This window comes from Girardinichthys multiradiatus, chromosome 2 (assembly GCF_021462225.1).
Source record: "Girardinichthys multiradiatus isolate DD_20200921_A chromosome 2, DD_fGirMul_XY1, whole genome shotgun sequence".
In the NCBI taxonomy this organism is placed as follows: Eukaryota; Metazoa; Chordata; class Actinopteri; order Cyprinodontiformes; family Goodeidae; genus Girardinichthys; species Girardinichthys multiradiatus.
In genome coordinates, this window is record NC_061795.1 from 9,753,250 (window position 1) to 9,765,579 (window position 12,330).

General features: G+C 40.0%; 1 protein-coding gene across 2 annotated transcripts in view; it reads left to right on the forward strand.

Moving 5' to 3' along the window:
- Positions 1-12,330, forward strand: part of LOC124856990 (paired box protein Pax-6-like) — an 86,626-nt gene that overhangs the window by 33,468 nt on the left and 40,828 nt on the right. For both annotated transcript variants that reach the window (XR_007035469.1, XM_047348007.1), the window contains exons 4-5: positions 3,780-3,995; positions 4,448-4,610. Coding sequence is in view for 1 of the 2 variants with exons in the window: in XM_047348007.1 (XP_047203963.1) it covers positions 3,780-3,995; positions 4,448-4,610 (379 nt within the window). In the remaining variant the exon portion in view is untranslated. The remainder of the gene's footprint in view (positions 1-3,779; positions 3,996-4,447; positions 4,611-12,330) is intronic.

A 12,330-nucleotide genomic window follows, 5' to 3' on the forward strand; every position in this document is an offset into this window, starting at 1 on the left:
GGCTCTGGATGTTTCTACTCCAGACTCAGTCCACTGCTTCCGCAGGTCCCCCAAGGTCTGGAATCGGCCCTTCTCCACAATCTTCCTCAGGGTCCGGTCACCTCTTCTTGTTGTGCAGCGTTTTCTGCCACACTTTTTCCTTTCCACAGACTTCCCACTGAGGTGCCTTGATACAGCACTCTGGGAACAGCCTATTCGTTCAGAAATTTCTTTCTGTGTCTTACCCTCTTGCTTGAGGGTGTCAATAGTGGCCTTCTGGACAGCAGTCAGGTCGGCAGTCTTACCCATGATTGGGGTTTTGAGTGATGAACCAGGCTGGGAGTTTTAAAGGCCTTAGGAATCTTTTGCAGGTGTTTAGAGTTAACTCGTTGATTCAGATGATTAGGTTCATAGCTCGTTTAGAGACCCTTTTAATGATATGCTAATTTTGTGAGATAGGAATTTTGGGTTTTCATGAGCTGTTTGCCAAAATCATCCGTATTAAGACAAATAAAAGACCTGAAATATTTCAGTTAGTGTGCAATGAATCTAAAATATATGAATGTTAAATTTTCATCATTACTTTATGGAAAATAATGAACTTTATCACAATATGCTAATATTTTGAGAAGGACCTGTATTCTCTTAGAAAGGCCTGAAGGTGTGCTGTAGGAATCAGGGAAACAGCACTAGGCTGGTTTAAATCTTATTTGTCTGACAGATTCCAGTTTGTTCATGTAAATGATAAATCATCTTTAAACTCCAGGGTTAATTGTGGAGTACCACAGGGTTCAGTGGTTGGGCTAATTCTCTTTACTATACATATGCTTCCAATAGGTAACATCATCCGGCAGCACAGGATACATTTTCTCTGTTATGCTGATGATAGTCAGCTTTATTTATCCATAAATCCTGATGAGCCCAACCAGTTACAGTGCCTTGTGAAAGTTCTCGGCCCCCTTGAACTGGTCAACCTCTTGCCACATTTCAGGCTTCAAACATAAAGATATAAAAATTCAAATTTTTTGTGAAGAATCAACAACAAGATGGACACAATCGTGAAGTGGAATGAAATTTATTGGATGTGTTAAACTTTTTTAACAAATAAAAAACTGAAAAGTGGGGCGTGCAATATTATTCGGCCCCTTTACTTTCAGTGCAGCAAACTCACTCCAAAAGTCCAGTGAGGATCTCTGAATGATACAATGTTGTCCCAAATGACTGATGATGATAAATAGAATCCACCTGTGCGTAATCAAGTCTCCGTATAAATGCACCTGCTCTGTGATAGTCTCAGGGTTCTGTTCAAAGCGCAGAGAGCATCATGAAGACCAAGGAACACCAGGCAGGTCCGAGATACTGTTGTGGAGAAGTTTAAAGCCGGATTTGGATACAAAAAGATTTCCCAAGCTTTAAACATCCCAAGGAGCACTGTGCAAGCAATCATATTGAAATGGAAGGAGTATCAGACCACTGCAAATCTACCAAGACCTGGCCGTCACTCTAAACTTTCATCTCGAACAAGGAGAAGACTGATCAGAGATGCAGCCAAGAGGCCCATGATCCCTCTGGATGAACTGCAGAGATCTACAGCCGAGGTGGGAGAGTCTTTCCATAGGACAACAATGAGTCGTACACTGCACAAATCTGGCCTTATGGAAGAGTGGCAAGAAGAAAGCCATTTCTCAAAGATATCCATAAAAAGTCTCATAAAAGATATAAAAATTCAAATTTTTTGTGAAGAATCAACAACAAGATGGACACAATCGTAAAGTGGAATGAAATTTATTGGATGTGTCAACGTTTTTTAACAAATAAAAAACTGAAAAGTGGGGCTTGCAATATTATTCAGCCCCCTTGCGATAATACTTTGTAGTGCCACCCTTTGCTGCAATTACAGCTGCAAGTTGCTTGGGGTATGTCTCTATCAGTTTTGCACACCGAGAGACTAAAGTTCTTGTCCATTCTTCCTTTCAAAACAGCTCGAGCTCAGTGAGGTTGGATGGAGAGCGTTCGTGAATACCAGTCTTCAGCTCTTTCTACAAATTCTCGATTGGATTCAAGTCTGGACTTTGACTTGGCCATTCCAACACCTGGATACGTTTATTTGTGAACCATTCCATTGTAGATTTGGCTTTATGTTTTGGACCATTGTCTTGTTGGAAGATAAATCTCCGTCTCAGTCTCAGGTCTCTTGCAGACTCCAACGGTTTTTTTTCCAAAATGGTCCTGTATTAGGCCCCATCCATCTTCCCATCATTTTTGACCATCTTCCCTGTGCCTGCTGATGAAAAGCAGGCCCAAACCATGATGCTGCCACCACTATGTTTGACAGTGGGGATGCTGTGTTCAGGGTGGTGAGCTGTGTTGCTTTTATGCCAAACATATTGTTTTGCATTGTGGCCAAACAGTTCGATTTTGGTTTCATCTGACCAGAGCACCTTCTTCCACATGTTTGGTGTGTCTCCCAGGTGGCTTGTGGCAAACTTTAAATGAGACTTTTTATGGATATCTTTGAGAAATGGCTTTCTTCTTGCCACTCTTCCATAAGGCCAGATTTGTGCACTGTACGACTCATTGTTGTCCTATGTACAAACTCTCCCACCTCAGCTGTAGATCTCTGCAGTTCATCCAGAGTGATCATGGGCCTCTTGGCTGCATCTCTGATCAGTCTTCTCCTTGTTCGAGATGAAAGTTTAGAGGGACAGCCGGGTCTTGGTAGATTTGCAGTGGTCTGATACTCCTTCCATTTCAATATGATTGCTTGCACAGTGCTCCTTGGGATGTTTAAAGCTTGGGAAATCTTTTTGTATCCAAATCTGGCTTTAAACCTCTCCACAACAGTATCTCGGTCGTGCCTGGTGTGTTCCTTGTTCTTCATGATGCTCTCTGCGCTTTGAACAGAACCCTGAGACTATCACAGAGCAGGTGCATTTATACGGAGACTTGATTACGCACAGGTGGATTCTATTTATCATCATCAGTCATTTGGGACAACATTGTATCATTCAGAGATCCTCACTGGACTTTTGGAGTGAGTTTGCTGCACTGAAAGTAAAGGGGCCGAATAATATTGCACGCCCCACTTTTCAGTTTTTTATTTGTTAAAAAAGTTTGACACATCCAATAAATTTCATTCCACTTCACAATTGTGTCCCACTTGTTGTTGATTCTTCACAAAAAATTAGAATTTTATATCTTTATGTTTGAAGCCTGAAATGTGGCAAGAGGTTGACCAGTTCAAGGGGGCCGAGTACTTTCGCAAGGCACTGTAGATAGACTACAGGCATGTCTTGAGGACATAAAAACTTGGATTACTTTAAATTAAATGCTTCTAAATTCAGACAAGACAGAAGTTGTTGTCTTTGGACCGGAGTCTTTGAAAAAGAAACTGCTTAGTCAATCAATTAATGTGGACGGCATTAAATTGACCTCTTGTAATAAAATTAAAAAACATTGGTGTTATTGTTGACCAGGACGTGTCATTTAAATCCCATATAAAACAAGTTTCTAGGATTTCCTTCTTTCACCTCTGGAATATTGCCAAAATCAGAAATATCCTATCCAGGAGTGATGGTGAAAAACTAATCCAAGTGTTTGTTACTACAAGGCTGGACTATTGTAATTCTTTACCTTTATGCAAATATAAAACTGCTCAAAATTCCTTGAACTTGAAAATCCAGAATTAATTCTGGAGTTAGGGCTAACTCCAGCAGAAAGTATTCCACCAGAGCAGCTTCTCTTTACCCAATGCAATGACCAACTGTTTGTTCAACGATGTGTGCTGTCTGTTTGTCCAGGTGTCTAATGGCTGCGTGAGTAAGATCCTGGGTCGATATTATGAGACAGGCTCAATCCGTCCTCGGGCCATAGGAGGGAGTAAACCCAGAGTGGCAACTCCAGAGGTGGTGGGGAAGATTGCTCAGTACAAGAGAGAGTGTCCATCCATTTTTGCCTGGGAGATTAGAGACCGACTACTGGCAGAAGGAGTCTGCACCAATGACAATATACCCAGTGTAAGATCTCCTGATTTCAGCTGTTTTATGAAAGCCTCACAGTTTTTTTTAAATGGTGGCAATTAATTTGCAAAAAAAAAAAAAAAATGCAGGGAGATGCATGTTAAAAATTTTAGCATCTACATACAGTCGGTGAGCCAGTTCAGAACTGGTTTCACATTCTGGTCGCAAAGGCAAGCCTCCCTTCAAGGCACCTCATATTCAAAAGTTGTCCTGCAACAATGTGAGCTTCCATAAGTGAAACTAGGATCAAGAGATCAGAGTGTCTAACCACTTGATCAGCTCTGTCAGTTATAACAGAGCTTTGCCACTTAACTTTGCACCTACAATCTGAGACCTAACAGAAGTGGGTTAACTCAAACCCAATGTACTGCAGATCTTTGTTTTTATCAAGAATTAAAAACACAGTGCAGTGACATCAGTTTTTCTTGTGATTTTGTGGTCATCCCCAGGTTTCCTCAATAAATCGAGTGCTCAGGAACTTGGCCACTGACAAACATCAAATGGGGACCGGGGCCACTGAAGGAATGTTTGACAAACTCAAGATGCTTAACGTACAGGGCACCTGGGGAGAACGCTCAGGGTGGTATGCTGGGACTACGATCTTGAACACCGGTAAGACTGCTGGTAATATGCTGCCCAGACAAAGCAAAAAAAAACTGTCACAATAAAAAAAATCCCATTACGGAATTATTGGACTGATTAAAATGTTATAATGTTATAATTCAAAACTAATAAAGATATAATGAGCAATATTTACAATTTTATAGGGTAAATAGTATGAATTATTCTTTTGCTTTGTTATACTGTATCAGTTTTGTCAATTTAATCTTTAGCTGTAGATGCTTGCAGATTACTTTACACATTCTCCAAGTTTGCTAAGTGTCAGTCTCAGGTTTGTTAAAAAAATTCCAGCTACTGAACCCATTTCCATTTAGCTGAGCACCACCCTTGTGTTTGTTGCTGTGTACGTGTGTCTAGGTTCTACTTTGCTGAAACCTGTGTAAAACGGACAAATTATTTTGTTTTCTTCAAATGTAAAAAACTGACTGGGGTCAGGGCGACACACTTTGGAGTGCCTTGCAAAACGTTTGTATTTTATGTGATATACCCAAAGACCCTAAACATACAGTCAGAGAATGGAATAGTTTAGATCAAAGCATATTCACGAGTTAGAATGGTTCAGTCAAAGTCCTGACCTAAATCCAATGGATAATCTGTAACAAGATTTGGAAATTGATGTTCACTGATGCTCTCTATCCAATCTGACTCAGCTTGAAGTATGTTGCAAAGAATAGGCAAAATTTTAGATTTAGATTTAATTTAGATAAGAAAAGCTTAAAAACCTGTAGAAACCTTAAAGAAAGCTGTCATTGCACTACAAATAAAAAAGTGATTCTACAGTATTGACTTAGAAGGGTTGAATATAAATTGACATCACACTTTGTAGTTTTAAAATGTTAACAATTTGCAAACCATGTAATGTTTTCCTTCCAAATGTCAATTATGTTTTACCTATTCCGGGATTGTCTTGGTTTATCACATAAATCACAATAAAATAAATTAAAGTTAGTGGTTGTAAAATGGCAAATCTCCAGGAGTGTGAATATTTGTGTGTAATAACAGCCAGAATTGTGTGTGGAAAATAGCAGCTTCATTATTCTCTCTGGAAGGACCTTGCGAGTCTGTTTTATTGCAGAAGCATTTCTATCTCTTTACTAAACAGTGTTTACGCAGGAAATACAGATGAAGAAAATAAGCAAAGATTTGGGTTATTTTTTTTATATTTTGTGTCTTATTTTGTGTCGTATTTTGTGTTTTAATATTCTCTGATTGATTTTATCTCACAAACAGACTAATAAATGAATGTTGTCGCTCTGGAGGGTTTGGCTATCATCTGACAACTTGGTGGTTTTGGGTTTATTTCCAGCTTCTACCCATATGTCAGAATTTCCTTGGAGAAGACATTGAACCCTAAGATATAAAGGTGTCTCTGAACAGCAAATTGTGACTTAATGTTAATGCTAGTAAGACTAGAAAAAGTACATTAATTTGGACTTTTTTACAATTAATTACAAGCAAGCTGCCACTGGCGTCTAAGACTAGCAAATGGTGTAAATGTTAAGTTTGCAACAATAAAGACTGCGTATAGTCATGCATTCAGCATAAGACGTTTGCTGTTGATTTCTGTCAGATTGTGTGCCTGACGGCCCCATTTCTCTTTGAGGTAGGCTCATGTGCTTCTGCTCCTTCTCCGTCACCCAGGGATTTAACAGTGAAACAAAGGTACGCTACCTCTCCATTGGCCAACAACATGTTTGTGCACGTGTTTGTGTGTGTTGAGGTTTGGGTGTGTGTGTCCAGGAGGGAGAGGGGCGTCTGCTCTCATTATTGTCTCCTTCTGCATCACCGACTATGACACTTAGCAATGGCTTTATTCTGTTTTGCACCCTCTGTCTGTTGGGATAATGAATATTAGGCTAGCACTACAAAAAACATGAGTACCGCAGGGAGCTGAAGTCAAGCTTGTCTGCTCAGAGATTCCATGTGGGGAATCTATACTCCAATGTGGATTTTAGTTGATGTTCATGCAGATTTGTGTAATACATGATATTGTGTCTTCTTATCTTATGAACTCACCAGCTGCTTTACTTGCTGCACCTTGCTAATACCAGATTGGCAAGGCAAGTTTATTTGTATAGCACATTTCAGCAACAAGACAATTCAAAGTGCTTTTCATGGTGACAAAGATTTTTTTTAAATGTACTTTGCAGTGGCATGATAAAGGAAAGTAAAGAAAACTAAAGAAAAGTTGGACTACAGATAGAAGTTAACCACCTCAACTTTTTCATAAAATCATAAGACTACACGAACCAAGAAAATTTACATCTTTAACCCATTCATTGATGCTTTAAGGTTCATATATTTTTTTTTTCTCCCTGGGGAGGAGGTAATTCCTTGAAACCCTTCTGGCCCATCACGTGTCTGGGTAATGGGGGAATATTTCTTTAATTGGGCCTGCTTTTGACTTCAGAATTGCCTTTATTATTTGCGACATAGATTGCGCAAGGTGTTGAATCTGTTACTCAGAAGCTTTTATCTATATTGACATGATAGTATCATGCTGATTTATGGGCTGCACACATTTCCTGTTTGACCACCTCTGTACTGACTGAGGTGACAGAGGAGGCCATTAGAGCACAGAGAACTTGCTGTCATGTTCAAGAGACCAGTTTGATCAGAGCATTTAGCTTAGTGACATGGCGCATTACCTAGCCGATGGTAAACTGTGTGTGTTTTCTTTACTGTCATGACTATGAATATTGTAGCTTCACAATGAAGGCATCAAAACTATGAATTAACACATGTGGAATTATATACTGAACAAAAAAGTGAGAAACAACTGAAAATATGTCTTATATTGTAAGTTCTTCAAAGTAGCCACCTTTTGCTTTGATAACTGCTACACACACTCTTGGCATTCTGTTGATGAGCTTCAAGAGGTAGTCACCTGAAATGGTTTTCCAACAGTCTTAAAGGAGTTCCCAGAGATGCTTGGCACTTGTTGGCACTTTTGCCTTCACTCTGCGGTCCAGCTCACCCCAAACCATCTCGATTGGGTTCAGGTCCGGTGACTGTGGAGGCCAGGTCATCTGGCGCAGCACCTCATCACTCTCCTTCTTGGTCAAATGGCCCTTACACAGCCTGGAGGTTTGTTTGGGGTCATTGTCCTGTTGCAAAATAAATGATGGTCCAACTAAATGCAAACTGGATGAAATAGCATGCTGCTGCAAGATGCTGTGGTAGCCATGCTGGTTCAGTATGCCTTCAATTTTGAATAAATCCCCAACAGTGTCACCAGCAAAGCACCCCCACACCATCACACCTCCTCCTCCATGCTTCACGGTGGGAACAAGGCATGTAGAGTCCATCCCTTCACTTCTTCTGTGCCGCACAAAGACACAGTGGTTGGAACCAAAGATCTCGAACTTGGACTCATCAGACCAAAGCACAGATTTTCACTGGTCTAATGTCCATTCCTTGTGTTATTTAGCCCAAACACGTCTCTTCTGCTTGTTGCCTGTCCTCAGCAGTGGTTTTCTAGCAGCTATTTTACCATGAAGGCCTGATTACCATGAAGGCCTGATTCAGTCTCCTCTTAACAGTTGTTCTAGAGATGTGTCTGCTGCTAGAACTCTGTGTGGCATTGACCTGTTCTCTAATCTGAGCTGCTGTTAACCTGCGATTTCTGAGGCTGGTGACTCGGATGAACTTATTGTCTGCAGCAGAGGTGACTCTTGGTCTTCCTTTCCTGGGGTGGTCCTCATGTGAGCCAGTTTCTTTGTAGCGCTTGATGGTTTTTGCGACTAAACTTGGGGACACTTTTTCCCTAATTGTTCGGACCGACTGACTTTCATTTCTTAAAGTAATGATTGCCACTCGTTTTTCTTTACTTAGCTGCTTTTTTCTTGCCATAATACAAATTCTAACAGTCTATTCAGTAGGGCTATCAGCTGTGTACTGTATCCACCACCTGCACAACACAACTGATGGTCCCAACCCCATTTATAAGGCTTGAAATCCCACTTATTAAACTTGACAGGGCACACTTGTGAAGTGAAAACCATTTCAGGTGACTACCTCTTGAAGCTCATCAACAGAGTGCGTAGCAGTAATCAAAGCAAAAGGTGGCTACTTTGAAGAACCTAGAATATAAGATATATTTTCACTTGTTTCACACTTTTTTGTTCAGTATATAATTCCACATGTGTTAATTCATAGTTTTGATGCCTTCAGTGTGAAACTACAATATTTATAGTTATGAAAATAAAGACAACTCTTTGAATGAGAAACGTTTGGCGTGTACTGTACATATTTTGGTTGTAAGAAGGGGTTATTGGGGCCTGCCAAAGCAATGCACTGCCTCCCATGCAATGCATAGCAGGCACCTATTATTATTCACCTCTAAACTGGACTCTTTATTCTTTATTTTCTTCCGTCCAGATTAATGTGGCCCGAACAGTAGCGCGCACCCTCACAATATATATATATATATATATATATATCAAGATGTTCGGCTCGGGCTCGGTAGGTGTGCTATTACTTTTATTGGCATTTCGAGTTACCATGGCAATGTAATTAACGAAAAACCACCCCCCCAAAATCCCATAGGAATGAATGGAGTCAGGGGAGGAAGGAATCCTCAAAATTCACTGTTTTTGAGGCTCTACACCATACTTTCACATAGAAACACAGTTTAACTTTCAGTTTGTAGAGAAATCCGCCGGCTTTTCAGAAGTGCAAATGGTTTGTTGATAACTGCTACGGTTTCTCTAACATTAGACTTCAAGCGACACAAAGTTTGCGAAAAAATCCCACTCCTACAGTGAAGATGGCAGTTACTAGTGTAGAAAGCGGGGGTTTATTTCAGGAAAAAATAGTTTAACTGGCCCTCACGGCCACAAATTTCACTCTAAAGTTACCATTTTCGGTCAGTTTGTAGGGCCGGGCCTCTGCTTTCACACAAAATCTTTAAAATTGTTCTAGGTCTCATGGTTTTCTGTCAAACCCCCCTCGATCGCCAAGAGTCAGAAGAATTCTGTAGGCCTTCTCCCATGTATTTTCAATGAGAGTTTGACCAGTAATCCATGAGTGAAACCATTTCTTTCCATCCTCCTATTTTATACTGTGAATGACATAGAGCTATGAAACTCTCCATGATCGGGGACAAGGGATGGCTTTCACCAACAGTTCAAAAAATTTTCAAATACCATATACGGTTTCCGAGATATTAGACTTTGTTCGGGACCATGTTCAGGCGTTTTTGTCTTTTTCTTCATTTTCCCTCTCTTTTCACCTAGAGTTGTGTCTTTATTATAATATTTTCAACAAAAAAGGATGAATATTAATGTTCCCCTGTCCGTTCTGATAAAAACGGTCCAAGAATGACGTCGATAGCCCCTACGTTTTCCGAGTTATGGACAGTAGTTCGGGAGCATGCGCCTCCATGTTATAAAGCCAGGCCAGGGGCAGACAAAGAGTGAGGTGCTGCGTGAGTGAGAAACGGCAGGTGTCAAGTTACACTGACGCTCTTTGCTCATTGGCTGATTCACTCCTCACTGTTCTATTTATAGCTCTGTGTATCTCCTACTGTATATGTCTGTATGATGTCTTTCTTTCTGCCTCTCTTCTCTCTGTGTCTCACACTCGGACACACACCCACATTCATGGATTACTATCTTTTTGAGGACTTTGTATTGACTTCCATTGATTTTCATTCATTTCTACGTCTTAAACCTGACCAGACCCCTAACCCTTTGACCATCTTCATAGGAGGCAACTACATGGTGGCCATTTTGTGAGGCTTACTTAAACAGCATGTACTGCTGTTCCAACATCCAGACAACAATGATTAACCTTAAAGGTCAATATCTTTTATCAACCCTCAACCCTCCATGGTTACTAATTATTATTTAAAGCTGATAATAGCATACACAATGGTTTTAGAATAGCAAACATGTTTTATATAACTAATAGAAATAACCCAGACCTGAAAGGACAACCACGCCAGATTTTCAAAATAAGACAAAACATGCTCTGCAAAATAAAAGCCTTTACATTTTAAACAATAGATGATTGCAGGACTGGGCATTACACTAATGTTGGAGCTCACTTAGAGTAGGATAGAGGACCATGTCAGCCCTTTATAATAAAGCTTACTGAAACTTTCAAAATAAAAGTGTCAATCTTCCAGAGTTACTAAGGATTTTTTGAGCTGATAATAGCATATAAAATGATTTTAAAATAACAAGCAGGTTGTGTATACTTAATGGAACTAACCTACACGTGAAAGTACAACAATGCCGGACTTTCAAAATAAGACAAAAATGCTCTACAAAATAAAAGCCTTTACATTTTAAACTATAGATCTGGTCCGAGAAGCACCCACCAAGAGGCAGGCCCCGTCTAAATTTCTTCCGAAATTTTTTAGTTTAAACTACTCCTGTCATTTAATAATTTTGCACTAGTCTGCCTATTCCCATCTTACGGAGCCCGCGAGGGGACATGGGGGAATTTTTTGTTTTGCATCCCCCACGCGATACTTTTGCCTTCGCTCGCAATACTTTTGCGTTCCCACGCAATACTTTTGCATTCGTTCGCAATACTTTTGTGTTCCCACGCTAAAATGTTTGCATTCTCATGCAATAGTCTTTGGGCTTTCTCGCAATACTTTGTGGGACACCCGTTTTTGAGATTTATTGAGTTTTATTTTGAAATTGGCCTTAAATAAAACGATCTTCAATCAGACTTAAAGACAGTTATTATCCACATGCTGTCAAACCGCTGAACCCTGGACAATAATACTGCACGAAAACACATCTGACACTTTTTTTGCTAATTACTGCTGCATGATGTGTACTTTTTTGCCCGCCACTTTTGTTTTTATGGTGATTTGACCGATTTGAACGGTTTGTCTTATCCTAATCATTTAATCGCATTGTTGACTGCGTGTTAACCTGAATATGACAAATAAACCATAGCAATGTATATCAGTGCTGTTTGTTTTGTTAGCAGTTTGTCATCTGTGCTGCTGTTCCAAAATGCACAGCTTTCTCAAGGTGTTTAACAACTTTTGCAAAAGCATTGCGAGCGAACGCAAAAGTATTGCGTGGGGACGCAAAAGAAAAAGAATTCGCCCACGTTCCCTCACGGGCTCCGTACCATCTGACCTCAGTCATCAACAAGTTTTTTTTACTCTTGCAGCTGCTGGTCATTGGATATATTTTTTTCTTTTTTCAGAGATATGGTTGTGTGTGAAAAGCCCACCAGATGAGCAGTTTCTGAAATACTCTGACCAGGCCATCTGGCACCAACAACCATGTCACATTTAAAGTCATTTAAACTCTCCTTCTTTCAAAGTCTAATGCTCACTTTATTCTTCAGCAAGTCTTCCCATCATTTATATGTCAGTTGATTGGGTGATTGCAACAAAACAGATTTACCTAAATAGTTGATGATCATTATTGTTATATGGTGTTAACTGATAACCACAAAACCTTGTTGTACAGTGAAAATACAGATTGTTTTACTGGTTGGTTGAATCAGTATCTCCGAGCAGTTCAGTTAAACAGTGAAGCAACTTCAAAGAGCAACAAAAGTATTACAATTATTAAATAGCCACATTTATAGATATTCTGTTTGCAAATTAACAGTTGTAATGGAGTTTAAATGAAAATTCGGAATGAAAGACTCACCCTCGCCGTCTCCACCGTTCAATAAATTCCCCGTGCGTCTCTCGGCCTTCCAATCAGCATCCTGTCCGCCTGATTCATCA